The sequence below is a fragment of the Galeopterus variegatus genome, unplaced genomic scaffold (genome assembly GCF_000696425.1).
Source record: "Galeopterus variegatus unplaced genomic scaffold, G_variegatus-3.0.2 Scaffold1026, whole genome shotgun sequence".
Taxonomy (NCBI): Eukaryota; Metazoa; Chordata; class Mammalia; order Dermoptera; family Cynocephalidae; genus Galeopterus; species Galeopterus variegatus.
The window spans coordinates 96,602-110,292 of record NW_007727137.1 but is presented as its reverse complement, the minus strand read 5'-3'; the positions used below and the strand labels follow the sequence as shown (position 1 = coordinate 110,292).

General features: G+C 54.4%; 1 protein-coding gene across 1 annotated transcript in view; it reads right to left on the bottom strand.

Annotated features, from left to right (window-relative positions):
• Positions 1-5,878: 5,878 nt before the first annotated feature.
• The window catches only part of LOC103591766 (chromosome unknown open reading frame, human C14orf79), a 20,339-nt gene continuing 12,526 nt past the window's right edge, over positions 5,879-13,691 (bottom strand). Inside the window, exons 3-7 of the mRNA XM_008574275.1 lie at positions 13,273-13,468; positions 11,896-12,038; positions 10,077-10,206; positions 8,620-8,736; positions 5,879-6,658 (exon numbers count right to left, since the gene is read on the bottom strand). Of these exons, the coding sequence (XP_008572497.1) occupies positions 6,494-6,658; positions 8,620-8,736; positions 10,077-10,206; positions 11,896-12,038; positions 13,273-13,468 (751 nt within the window). The 3' untranslated portion in view covers positions 5,879-6,493. The remainder of the gene's footprint in view (positions 6,659-8,619; positions 8,737-10,076; positions 10,207-11,895; positions 12,039-13,272; positions 13,469-13,691) is intronic.

The window sequence follows — 13,691 nt, the reverse complement described above, 5'->3', positions numbered from 1 at the left end:
GAGCCGGTGGGCGGCCGGTCTGTATGTGGGATCCGAACCCTCGGTGGGAGCGCTGCTGCGCTCCCAAGCGGCGCACTGTAGCAGTGCGCCACCGGGCCGGCCCTTTATTTATTTATTTTTGAATTGAAATGTAATTGAAGGGCCGGCCTGTGGCCCACTTGGGAGAGCGTAAAAAGAAAGAAAGAAATGTAATTGATTGTAAATATCTGTGGGGCATAGCATTGAATATCAATACTTATGTGCAACACGTGCTCCTCAAGTCAAGATGAATACTATATTTATAATTACTTTATTACCAATTTCTTGCTAACCCCCCCATTTTTCTCAAATTTTGATAAGTTGTATTTTCATTATTTAATTAAAAATATTACCTAACTTTCCAGTGATCTCTATCGATCCACTGGTTATTGGAACATGTGTTGTTCCAGTTATCTATTGCTGCTGTTAAAGTAAATTTGGCCTGGGCCGGCCTGTGGCTCACTCGGGAGAGAGCGGTGCTGATAACACCAAGGCCCCGGGTTCGGATCCCATATAGGGATGGCCGGTTCGCTCACTGGCTGAGCGTGGTGCTGACAACACCAAGTCAAGGGTTAAGATCCCCTTACCGGTCATCTTTTTTTTTTTTTCCTTTTTGTCTTTTATCGTGACCGGTAACGGGATCTCAACCCTCGGTGTCGCGCCCGCACCACGCTCAACCAGCGAGCGGACTGGTCTCTATATGGGATCCGAACCCTTGGCGGGAGCGCTGCCCTCTACCGAGTGCGCCACCGGGCCGGCCCACCGGTCATCTTTTAAAAAATAAAAAAATAAATTTGGCCTGAGTCCTTACATAGTGAACTGCAACCTGACTTGGTATATAAACTAAACAAAAGCCTAACTTCGGCGCATACTCTATAACAAACAGCGGAGTCCCAGCCAGTCACAACAGCGGAGCGTGTCAGTTGCACACGTTCAGCCGCGGGCCTGGCTGTGGGCACCTCCGTCCGTTTTCCGCTCATGCACACTGCCTGACCACCTGCAGGGCCGGCCTTCTGTGAACCTGTTCTTGTCCTGAGCGCTGCCGATTCGCGAATGGCTTCTTGCTCATTACGCTCTTGGACTGAACTTGTCTGAGGTTCTTCCTCTGGACGTGGGGTAGCCGCACCCTCATGTCACGCCCACAGTGGCCATGCTCGGTCATGGCGCTGAGGCCTCTGTCTCTCACGCGGGTGGTTCTTACTGGGACTGCCGAGCCTCGCGGTCAGGTAGGGCTGGGGCTGGCTTTGTCCTGAGGGCTTCCTCCCTGTCATGGCTGGCACCCGGGCTGAGAATCCCGCAGCTGGGTCCTTGGACATCTGTCCACATCTCTGTGGGGTCACTAGGCGTTTGTCCAGCTTGGAGGCTTCAGGTCAGGCAGACTTTGCATGATGGTGATGTCTCCAAGGCGCTGACCCTCAACTCTGCCTGGTGACGGCCTTGCACACGAGCTGCTGCGGCGAGTGTCCCTTCTCCACTCGGAAGGAGTGGGCCTGTGCTGTGGGTGGAGGACTCTGAGGTGTCACTTAGGGCACATGGGTCAGTGGCTACATTCATGAAGGTCCTCCAGGAACCAGGTGTCAGGATGGGTTTGCAAGTGCAAGAAGTTTATCTGATGATGCAGTGGTGCAGGACAAGAGGGCGAGGGAGCAGGCGTGGGCACAGGAGTGGGGGCAGGAACGCTGGAGGCCAGGAGGTGGCCCAGCACTGGAGGCCCGCATTGGCAGAAACGGCCGGCTCAGGGTCCGAGCTCAGCACCACTGGGGACAGTGGGCAGGGTTTGGCTGGGCGGGAAGGCATAGCTGCCAGCCGGGAGCACACCCCCCGCCCTCGCAGGCTCTCTTGGGGGCTCCAAGTGCACCCACAGGCTGTCAGGATTGTGGTGCTCCTGCCTGTGCGTCTTTACTGGATTTCTGTCCACTGGTCCTGCCGGCTTCTGAGATGGGTGTGGAGTGGCCCAGCTCTGCTGGTGGGTCGGCCTGGCTCTACCCTCTGGGGGCACATTTATTTTACACTGAAACTGTTACTAGGTGCACACACTTAGCGTGCTGTGTGTTCTTGGTGAGCCAGCCCCTGTACCCTTGTCACAGGGCCCTCATTTTTCTGGTAATACCTTTGGTCTCTCTCACCAGCTTTCTTATGCCAGGTGTGTTTGCTTGTACAATCTCTACCATTTAACTTTGTAATTTATAATGCGTCTCTGTCACTAAAGTGCATTTCTTAAAAACAGCATACATAACACCAAGGTCAAGGGTTCGGATCCCTATACCAGCCAGGCCTTCTTTTTTATCCAGTATTTAGTCCATTATATAGAAACCTTTTATTTTAAATAATTGTGGGTTTACAGGAAATCGCAGAAAGAGTTCGGAGAGAACCTTGGTGGCGCCCAGTGCCCCTGGCTGCATCTTATACAGCCACAGGCCATGTTGACGCCTGGGAACAACCCCAGAGGGGTCCATCCACAGAGCTCACCTAGACTTCCCAGCTTATGAGCACGGGAGCGTGTGTGCATGTGCACACGCATGCCTGTGCGTGCTTCTGTGAACTGTCATCACATGTGGCCCCTGCAACCTCCACCACAGCGGGAGGCAGAGATGTTTCCCCACCAAAGGGCCCTTTGTACCCGCCCCGGCACCTCCACCCCCAAACCCTCACCCTGCCAACCACTGATCTGTCCTCCATCTCTGTAATTTTGTCATTTCAGGGATGTTATCTAAGTGGAATCATACAGTATGTGACCTTTTGGGGTTGACTTTTTTCATTGACTTTAGTGAGAGGAACTTCTTTCAGCATTTCTTATAGTGTGAATCTGCTGACTCAAATGCTCCAGAAGAAAGCGGGTACATACATACTGTATTGGAGGATAAACAGTGCTGAGGCAGTCACTGGGTCAGCTGACAGAACTGGAACATGGACAGTTCCCTGAAGGTGATGTTATTTGAGAGAACGTTGCCATTCTCAGGGGTGCAGGGCCTGAGAGGAGGCCGTGTGGGTCTGGAGGTGGGGAGTGCTTTGGAGATGCTGTGCCACCGGCTTGGAAGACGCAGAAGGCCCGTGAGCGGCCAGCAGCCCGGGAAGCTGGGAAAGGCAGGCCCGGGCTCCCCAGGGCCCTGCAGGCAGCCCAGGCCACCCCGCCTTCATCTCCGCCCCGTGAGCTCTTCGGATTTCCGACCTCTGAAACTATGAGGGGAGATGTGTGTGTTGGCTTATGCCACTAAGTCTGAGGTGGTTTGATACAGCAGCCACAGGAAACCAATACAAAGCCCTCATCGGTGACTTTGACTTTGGCCCCCTCCCCGGCGTTGTTTCATTTGCCACTGTTTCTATGTTTATCCTTGTAAACTGGTAACCAGTCTGTGGGGAGACACTGAAGACCTTATAGACATCCTTCTGCTCCTGCTCAAAATCCCCTCCCTGGATTTAGCATCTGTTGATGATTTCATGTGTGATGGTTACAAAATGATGATTTCCAGCTTTAGCACTCCCTCCCTCCACAGTTACCAACTGGCAGTCAGCATTCTACGAAAAGAGCCCACCCTTCTCCTGTATCTGTCCATCCGCCACCTATCTGTCCATCCACCTAGCTATCACCACCTGTATCACCATCAGTTGGACCTCATGTGCTCCTGGGTTTTAATGACTTAATTCACTAATTTCCTAAACTATTTTTGTGTTCAAATTTGGACGGTGCTTAGATCTGGCCAGTGCAGCCTGCCTTCTGTGTCAATGATCAATTTACTGCCTCTCAGCTCCAAATCCACCTTCCCTTCCCCTGTTTTGTGATGACGCCGTAATCATTTCTCCTTTGCCAGCTGGATGAATATCAGGCTTTGCCAGTAGAATGTCCTGGAGTGACACTGCAAAATGCCTCCCTGTTGGGTCTGGTCCTCTGTTGTAGTTCAGGACAGGAGCCCTGCTGCTGTGCGCTGGGCCCCTGCTGCCGCGCCACCCCTTGGGACGCTCCCGTGGGCACCTGTCCTCCCACCCAGCCGGCCCACAGACCAGCTCACTTTCCTTGCTCGTGCCTGTTCTGGTGGCAGCCATGCCCTCTCTGAGAGGCCTGAATGTTAGCCTGGGAGGAGGGGGCCTCTCCCAGGCCTGTTCCTTCGTGGTCCCCAGTGTAGAGGAGAAGCGGCTTCCTGACTTGCTGTTTCAGGACCCTTTAAGTCGTTATTTAAAAAAAAACCCTACAAAACCCTTTTAGTAGTTAACCACCTTTTACTAGTTAGTAATTCTTTATGTTAATTTGTAGCTGGTGTGGTTTCTATATCTCGGCTGGATCCTGGCTGATGACATCTTCATTTTTAGAGAATAGCAGCCGGATATGAAATTCTAGTTGACTCTCCCCTTCCAGCACAGTGAAGATGCTGCCCCGCTGCCTTCTGGCCACCGCTGCTTCCGGGGAGATGTAACCTCAGCCACATTCCAGAAGCAGGGAATCTCCTGCTTCTGCTCTGGCTATTTGCAAGACCTGCGCGGCTTTCTTCATATGTAGCCCGCTTGGGGTTACAGATTCTTGCATCTCTGCATTATTGTCTTTCATCACTTTTGGAGTGTTCTTAGCCATTAACTCTTCAGATATTTCTTTACTGTTCTCTGTTTCCTCTGCTTCTGCGATCACGTCACTCCTGCTCAGACCATCTGATGCTGGCCCCAGGCTTCGGACACTCTGCTCTGCTTCTCCTCCCCACTTCTTTCTCTTTGTGTTGTCTAGATCTTTCCTGCTGGCCAGTCCTCAAGCTTGCTGATTCATTCCTCTGCTGTGTCCAGGCTGCTGTTAAGCCCATATAGAAGCATTCGTTTATGAAGTTAATTTTCATCTATAGCATTTCCGTTTTGTTTTTTAAAGCCCCCATGCTCCTGATGAAATGTCCACCTCTTCCTGTTGCCGTCACTCTCTGTGGGCCCCAACCACCTTCCCCAGTCACTTCACGGTCCTTGGCTTTAATTTCATCAGGCCGTCACTGGATCTGCTTCTGCTGACCATGGCTCATGTGTTCTGCTCTTTTGTGTGTCCTGTGTTTCATTGTACGCTAGATACTTTATATGAAAGAGCAGTAGAGGGTGCACTAAATATGTATTCCCAGAAAGGGGCGTGTACCTTCATCTGTCGGGTTACTGGAGTGGGAACCGTGCCATTCTTACCTGTGGTTGAGCTGGCTGAGGACCTCAGATGCTTTATGAGGGGTATCAGGACACTTGCTTGAGCAGGCCCGATGTCTGAGCACTGGCGAGATTCTTCAGAGCAGCCTGCACCTCACTGCCAAACTGCCAGCTTGGGTGGGGCAAGACAGAGCTCAGGTTTGGAGCCTGCTGAGTCGGAGGCTGCTGTGACAGAGCCACAGGGAGGGCAGGAGAAAGGCCCGGCCTGCTGAGGGCTGTGGATTACTGCTCACAGCCAGTATGGAGATGTACTGACATGGCAGAATCCAGATCTGAAGCTCTGAAGGGGAGAAGGCAGAGCGGAATATTTTGGGTTGTAAAAGTCTAACCTTTAAACCAAAGGTTAGGAAACTAGAACATGTCCCAGAGGGTCTCTGCTGACAGGGTCCCCAAAAGACCTCCTAGCAGACAGTGCCTTTGAAGGATACAGCATGTTACAAAAGCAGTCTCCAAATGCCCACCCTCTTCTGGTTGAAAATGAAAAATTAAGGCAGCTTTCCCAAACATCTGGTACCAAACAACAAAAAAAGTGTTATTTCTTTGTTATAAACTCAAAGCCAAGTGCACCCTGGTGTCTGATGCACAACTGGTGTCCCTCACCAGTATGGCCTTTCTGCCAGCCCTTCAGGCCCCAGGCCGCCCCAAGGGACAGAACTTCAGGCTTTGGTCCCTGCAGAGCCAATGAATCAGCAAGAACACAGGCTGGTCCAGGCCGGTTTATTCATGAAAGCTTACAGAGTCAGTGCTGATTGCTTGGCTCCACCTTGGAGGCCCTTGGCTCTCAGATGCTCCAGCACCGTTGGGGAGAAAGGCCTGTCCCCAGGCTACGGGACAGGGCCCGGGAGCATATTTGTGAGGCTCCGGGGACTTGCGTGGAGCCCAGCGTCAAGGGCTGCGCATGGAACAGGAGGGTTTCCTGGGCGCTGTCAAGAGTGTCTCCTTGGCAACATTTCTATGTTGTCCCCTTTCTTCTGAACCCACTGATCCAACAGAGAGGGGTCCCCAGGCAATGAAGCCAGGCCTGGCGTCCTTCACTGGGTGCCCTGTGCTGCCACCTGGAGCCCGACAGCCTGCCAGCGCACCCAGGAGCCTCCGCCCACCCTGTGAGGGCTGGCCCTGCCAAGGGACGCACCCCATTTATCCTGCTCAGACCTGGAACCAGCCAGGCGTACAGGCCGGGCTTTGAGAGAGAGATCCTAGGAAACTGACTTGGAACTTGGGAGATAGCCCCATAGAGTAGGTCTGGTTTCCAACACCAAACCAAACCAGTAAGAAAATGTAAAATTCCTCATGAAGGTACAAAGGACTCTCGTGTTTAGCAAACGTCACTATTAAAGAACATCATTTTTAGGTTACGTGGAGTGAATATCTTCTTTTTCCTTGGAATTGTGATGTGTTGCCTGTTTCCTTGCAAGGGGGTCTTCAGAAAGAGGCTGTATGTAATCAGGCTCCCGTGCCTGCTGCCGGGTGTTCCTGAGAGCTGAGGGAGGAGGAGGACAGTGGTCAGGTGCCAGCACACACAGCAACTCAGAATGCCAGCTCGCGGCCTCTGCCCTGCCCACCCTCCCCTGGCCCCTCCATGTTCCCCCCTTTGTCATCGTCGTCAAAACCTTCCCATTATGTGATGTGAGCAGAGAAGCACATGGGTAGAAACATGAGGGGTGCCGCGCTGCCCACCCTTGGGCCTCCTGTCTTGCAGCAGTTACCGGCAGCTGACTTCCCAAGCGACCACGCAGCTTTCTATGACTCCATGACTCTGGCTTCACCCTGACACAGTGGCGGGTCCCTGGTTCTCAGGTGGAATCTCTGGCCCTTGTGCTATGTGTCTTGTGCTTCTTTCTGGAGGCCACCACTGCCCTCTGCTCACACCCTGCAGGGTCCACCCAAGCAACTGCTGCTGGACATCCCCTGTGTTGGCTATCGTGATGAGCAGCCTGAACATTTTTACATGTCTTGTTGCTTTAAGACAACCCCTGCCTCTGCAAGTTTCTACCTCCTGTCCTAGGGTGTTTTCTAAAGTGCAGATGAGGGCTGGGCCCGTGACTCACTCGGGAGAGTGTGGTGCCAATAACACCAAGGCCACGGGTTCGGATCCCATATAGGGATGGCCAGTTAGCTCACTGGGTGAGTGTGGTGCTGACAACACCAAGCCAAGGGTTGAGATCAGATGAGGGCTGGGCCCGTGACTCACTCGGGAGAGTGTGGTGCCAATAACACCAAGGCCACGGGTTCGGATCCCATATAGGGATGGCCAGTTAGCTCACTGGGTGAGTGTGGTGCTGACAACACCAAGCCAAGGGTTGAGATCCCCTTACCGGTCATCTTTAAAAAAAAAAAAAAAAGTGCAGATGGACAGAATCCTCAGAATCCCTGGAGATGGCTGGTGTGCACCAATGATGAGGTCCCTCTCCTGGGCGCCCCACGGCACCTGTCACCATGTGTTGGCCATTGAGGGCGGCAGCCATACTTGTACCAAACTCTTGTCAGAACCTGGCCCCAGCCACCTCCTGCTGAGAGCCACTGCCTTCCACCCGGCCATGCTCCCTCCATAGGCTCTTGTCAGAAGAGTGCAGCACCGTGTGACCTTCCCAGCTGGCCCCTCCACCATCCTGCCGCCCTGGCTCTAGCTCAGGTCGTCACTTCCCAGAGGGCCACAGGGCAGTGCCTCATACCTGCCCTTCCCTACACGTCACTCCACGTGATGACCACCACTTTCCAGAGCAGATCCTTGTGGACACACTACCCATGTGCCACTCCCACCATGTCCTAGGTGTACAGAGGAGCCCAGCTGTGCCCTAGGAAGGACCCTCCTCAGGCTGAGCAGGAAGCCCAGTGAGCTGGGCCTGGCCACCTCGCCCCTCCTGCAATACCTGGTCCAAGGGTGGGCACAAGACCCCGGCCTCTAATAAAAGAAAGAGCTGCAAGAAGAAGCCCCCTTTTCTGCCCGCCCCCTTCCTCCTGCCGTGAGCCCTGCCATGGTGATGTGATGAAGTGACTCTGCCACAGGAGGTTGAGACCACGAGAGAAAAGCTGCTGGACAGGCCCTGCAGGTGCCTCTGCCTGACTGCTATGGTAAGTGGCCTGTGGCCGAAGCCGCCACAGTCACCTTCTTCCTACAGCTCCCACAGGGGAGCCACGTCCCCAGCCCAGCAGTTGCAGGCCAGTCCTTCTTTGCCTGACGCTGGGGCTGTCCAGCAGTTGTCCTCACCGCCCCTCCGCCTGTTCCCCTGCGAGACCCCTCTTCTCCCGGGTCCTGGTGGGGGAACGTTTCTACTCCTCGGCACCCTGCAGGCCGTTAATGCTTTGCCTGTCTGCCCTAGGTGGCAGGAATGACCATGTTTCACAAGTCGATGAGAGTTAAAGGGAGAAAGTGAGTGAGTGGCTGGATGTGGAGGCAGGTGTGGGTGGTGCGAGCCGAGGCCGCTCCCTGGTGCTACTCACTGTGGTCTGGACCAGGGCTCTGCAGTGGTGTAGACGGAAGCTGCCAACAGCCAGGAGTTCTTCAGGCTCTTTAAGGCTGGAACCTTCCAAAATGTGACCCTGGCCTCCAGAAAGGATCTAAGGAAACAAATGCCCATCAGCCAGCCAGTCACTGTTTTCTCCTATTTTATCCTTTTAACTCCAAATTTCATTCTAACATCGCAAAGTTGTCTTGATTCCCTGCACACTCAGGCTCCTCCCTCTGAGGTCAGGCCAGCCAGTCTCCTCTGCTGGGCCCTGCCACTTGCTGTCCATCACCTGCCTGGCTCACAGGCCTCCAGGACCACAGTGCTCCTCAACCTGCTCCATGGAAAGCTCTTCACAGCCCCTCCTTGGTGAGACCCCCCTTGCCCTGCCATTGCCTGGAGCTGTCCCTCCTCACAGAGCCCCCATACAGGGTGCCCCTCACTCCCTAGCCTCCTGGTTCTGTTTCCCTCGCCCAATCACACAGCCAGGGCTGGCCTCATCGGCGCCTCTCCATTCCTTCCAGGCCCCCACTTCCTTCCTGACCAGCCCAGTGTGGCCCATGGGCCAACACAGCAACCATTCCGTGCCCCCAATCTGCCTGACCCCAGTTGGCCCTCTCTGAGTTGGAAGATCTCTGCCATCGGGCTCACCAAAAGGTGGGCCTCCCCGTCACTTGCACTTCCTTGGATAACTCAGGGGCGTGAGCATGTGGGTGTATGTGCCTCGCCATGTCATTCCCTTCCCCGCCCTCTGCTCGGGCTCTTCCCACCTCAAGCATTAGGGATTTATCCCAGGGCCTCTACACGTGGACTGGGCCACCTAGTGACCCATGCCCATGTAACCCCATACCTCCATATGCACCCGCTGCTTGGCTGCATGCCAGGCCCATCTATCACGTTGCTGTGGGGCATTTCCATCTGACATGGCCTGATTCCTCACATTCCACATGCCCACACCAGTGTGCCCCTCACTGGCACCCCCCGTTCCTGTGTGCGCACTGTAGGCAGGCCCTGGCCCCCACCCCACCCCCTCCATTAGCACCTGCGGTGCAGAGCACACTCCTGCCCGTGCTTGTGCCCTGCCAACTCCACCACCCTCCATGGCTCCTCAAAGGGGGGTTCCCAGGAGGCCACAAGCAGGCCCTGTGGCTTCTACGCTTCATGGCATTCTGCCGTGGCACCTTCCCCCACAACCCACCAAACCCGCATGCACAAGGTGTCCCCACCACTGTCCCCGGCTGCAGGAGCCTTGCACAGGGCCTCACAACCTTGGGTAGAGGTGGTCTTCCAGGTCCTGATGCAGGTGTGCCCCACTGAAGGCCAGCGCGTTCTCCCCACCCGCCACCCCCATCCCAGGCAGATGGTCTCCAGGGGGTGCGTGGCCATGGGCAACAACTATGGGGAGGCCCATCTGCACTCCCAGGAGCCCCATCTCAACCTAAGCTGTCTTACCTTCTGAGCAGCATCTATGCCAAGAACAAGAAAGTAGTTTTCCTGGCAGCGGGATTCACTCCAGAGGTGCCGTGAAGCAGAGGTGGTATCTGTGCTCTGCAGGGCTCTCCAGAGTTTTCTCGACTCAGAACTAGAAAACAGATGTGGTCATTAAAAGGTGACCTCACATGAGCAGAGTACCTGGCCTTTAAGAACTCTAAAAACAGCATCCCTGCAGCAGCACTTGCTGTCTCCCTAGTCCGCTCATCGATTCAGACAATACTCACTACTCAGCAAATCACCCTGGCACATCCTCCCTCCTCGCCTGATTTCTCTCTACAGAGGGCATCCCCAGGCAATGGTTTACTTATTTTCATTATGAAGCATCCCCTCCAAGATGGAAAAACTCCTCGAGGCCAGATATTTTGCTGGTTTTGTTCACTCGAGTGCCTATAACTGTGCTGGGTACAAAACAGATGGTCACAGACAAAGAACGCCAAGTGCCTGAGGACGAATGAATGAACAAGGGGAGGGTGAACGTCTATCGTGTGCTGTGTGTTACTGTGGGGGCTGAGAGGGGTGGCCCGTGAGAAGTTCACGCTCTGGTAGGGAAGGTAAAATGGGCGCACAAATAACTCTAGGGGGAGACGGGCCATGGTGAATGCCGGGGTTTTTTCCAGGAATACCCTAGTGGTTCAGAACATGCCTACAGTGCTCCAGTCCACCCCCAAAATAACCCCCATCTTTCTGTCTCATGCCTGTCCAGCCCTACCGAGTCCCAACACCCAGGCCCTCCCTTGCCTCTGGGTCCCCAGGCTCATTCTGGGGAACAGTGATGTCAGCACTGCTGCCAGCTTGCTGGGGTTGCCCCCTCGGCAGTTTCTCTCCAGGGATCATGGTTTGCACAAAGAGCACATTGACCATCTGGGAAAAACTGACTGCAGCCTCTGAGGCTCCAGACCTCAGTCTCCTGGCCCCTGTGAAGGGCCCTGGGCAGGCGCTGGGTTGGACCCCAGCAGTGCTCATGATAGGCCAGAGCCAGAGCCCAGAATGGCCTCTCTGCAGAGCTCTGACAAAGTCCAGGCCTGCTCAGACATGTACAGACCGTTGCAGCACACAGACCTGGCTTTCCCCCAGCTCCTGGGAAATCCGCTCAGCAAAGCATGCTGAAGGCCCCGGGAGCAGCCCTCACCTCCCTCTCTCTGGGGCCTTGGGCCAACCTGTCTTGATCTTCTCAATCATGACACATAATCCTCTCAAGCACTGTTTCTCTTTCAATGCTTGGTTGAAAGTGTATCCTTAGAAAATGGCCATCTGCAAACAACTGCCTTTGTAATTTCCCCTGGGGGCCTGCTGGCAGCTCCAGGAGCACACACATGGGTTGAGAATGGCACTCCAGAGCACTGGGTGGCCTCTATGGCTCCCAGAGGTATTTTCTATAACTCTATGGCCAAGAATCACTAGAGACACTACCTAGCTGAGGCCCCCAGGAGGCCCCTCTGCCCAGGCCCACCAGTTCCTTCTACTGCTTCTGCACCCAGCACTCACACTGAGACACAAGAGGAGCTGGAGGTCAGGCCCGATTTGCTCCAAGTGAGCTGGTGCGGGGTGGGAGGTGGGTGGCAGGGGACTGAACACAGACTTAGAGAGGAGGGCTGAGACTAGAGCATCAACTTGTGCTGCCCAGTTCCTTGTGGGGACACTACAACCCACAGATGGCAGGACTTCAGGAGAGATGGCGCTCTCTAAAAAGGTGGAAACAAAGCCTCATATCCACTTTCTTCAAAGAGAAATGCAAAATTGCTGTGAGAAATATTTAGTTCCAATTTAAGTTCATTACCACAATTTATGTACTGATGCAAGGTCAGATTTTTCTCCACTTATTTCTAAGAAATGGTCTAAGGTGGAAACATCTTCAGTTGACTGTTGGACTGTTATTTCTTGAAAAGCAAATTTAAAAATGTTCTCATAGCTGAGGATGGGCTAAAAGAGAAAAACATGCCAAAGTTAGGGGAAATACACACATTACCTTATTCCAAATAAATAATCTTGGTACAAATAAAATTTGTAATTGAATCATTGACTTTTAGAAATGCATATGTCAAGTGTCCCTCCTATCACTTGACATAGTTGTTCCTAAAAATCACCATGGTATGCAAATCACGTGATGAGAACCACAGTGCTCATGGGAAAAGTGGGGTTAGGACACAACTCTTAAACCTCATGTGTGACGCATGCCAAAAAGATGGCCAACGAATGACATTAGCACTGTTTCCATGTTACGTGGTTAAGAAATCCGCACGTACTACCATAAACACAGCACCTCACCATGAAGAAGACCTGAGGTTTGTGGCCGAGTTGGTGTGAGGTGGTGGAGGGAGGGCTGTCTGAGTCGGGTAAAGTCCTACTAGCTGTCTGGGGAAACTGCGTGGTTTAGGAAACAATCCATCTCCAAGAACAAGCAACACTTTTCCTTCCCTTACTCTGCTGTACTTATCTTTTTTTCTCGTGGTGTTTGGGGTGGATCATTTGGGAAGACATAGCAGAGAAAGAAGCAGTGGAAGGAAGAGGAAGACAGAAAAGGAGAAGGCTCAGAGGAGTCACAAAAAAGGAGGACGCTGGCCAGCAGCTATAAAAGAGCAAACGACAGGCGACTGGCAGGGTCGGGCACTGCCCAGTTCACGACAGGCGAACTGGAATGCAAGTAGTAAAGGAGAAGGCTCAGAGGAGTCACAAAAAAGGAGGACGCTGGCCAGCAGCTATAAAAGAGCGAACGACAGGCGACTGGCAGGGTCGGGCACTGCCCAGTTCACGACAGGCGAACTGGAATGCAAGTAGTGAGTTTAGGAGGCCTGAGAGACTTCCTAAATCCGCAGATTCAGAATTCAGACAAAACGCTCCTTGCCCACGTGCCCTGAACTGGGGCCAGGAGAGCGCAGCCCCAGGGACTGAGTGTGGACATGCCTGGGGAGGGGTGGTCAGAGAAGGCGGCCCAGCTCGGGAGGCTCCCGCCGGCCACAGTGGGTTCCACTTCTGCAGCCTCCTCTGTCAACCAACTCGTTCCCCGGCCTCAGGGACGACGTCCAGGAGAAAAACGGACCCTCAAAGGCTGGCAGAGCGCTCCCGACAGCGCACCCAAGCCTGCGAGGCCTCACAGCCCTTCGGGTACACAAACCCTTCCCGCTCAACGTGGTGACGACCAGCACTTTAGAAATACCTGTGACGGTGGCAGGGCGGCGGCTCCTGTCACCCCGCCCGGCTGCGGCTGGGGAGAACCACGCTCCTCTGGGGCGGGAGCGGGTCTCTCCAGAAGTCCAAGGGACCGAGAGAATTGTTCAGACTTGGCTGAAGATTCCCGAAAGCCTTCAAACTCCCCCCAGGCGCTGCTGTGCTCCCCGGGGTCGGGACAACGGCTGGGGCGGGGGGACGGGCCCTGGGGGCGCTCGGGGAGGCTGGCTTTCCCATGCGACACGGGAGAGTCGTGGCGGATCCCCGTCCATTCCGGACTCTCACCAGCCTGTCCCGCGGTCTCCTCGAGGAGGGAAACCCCGCCTGCCTCCCCCGCGAGGTCGCTCGGAGACCGGCCCCCGTCTCCCGCCGGCCCCGCATCCCGGCGGCCCCGGGCCAGCACGGCCC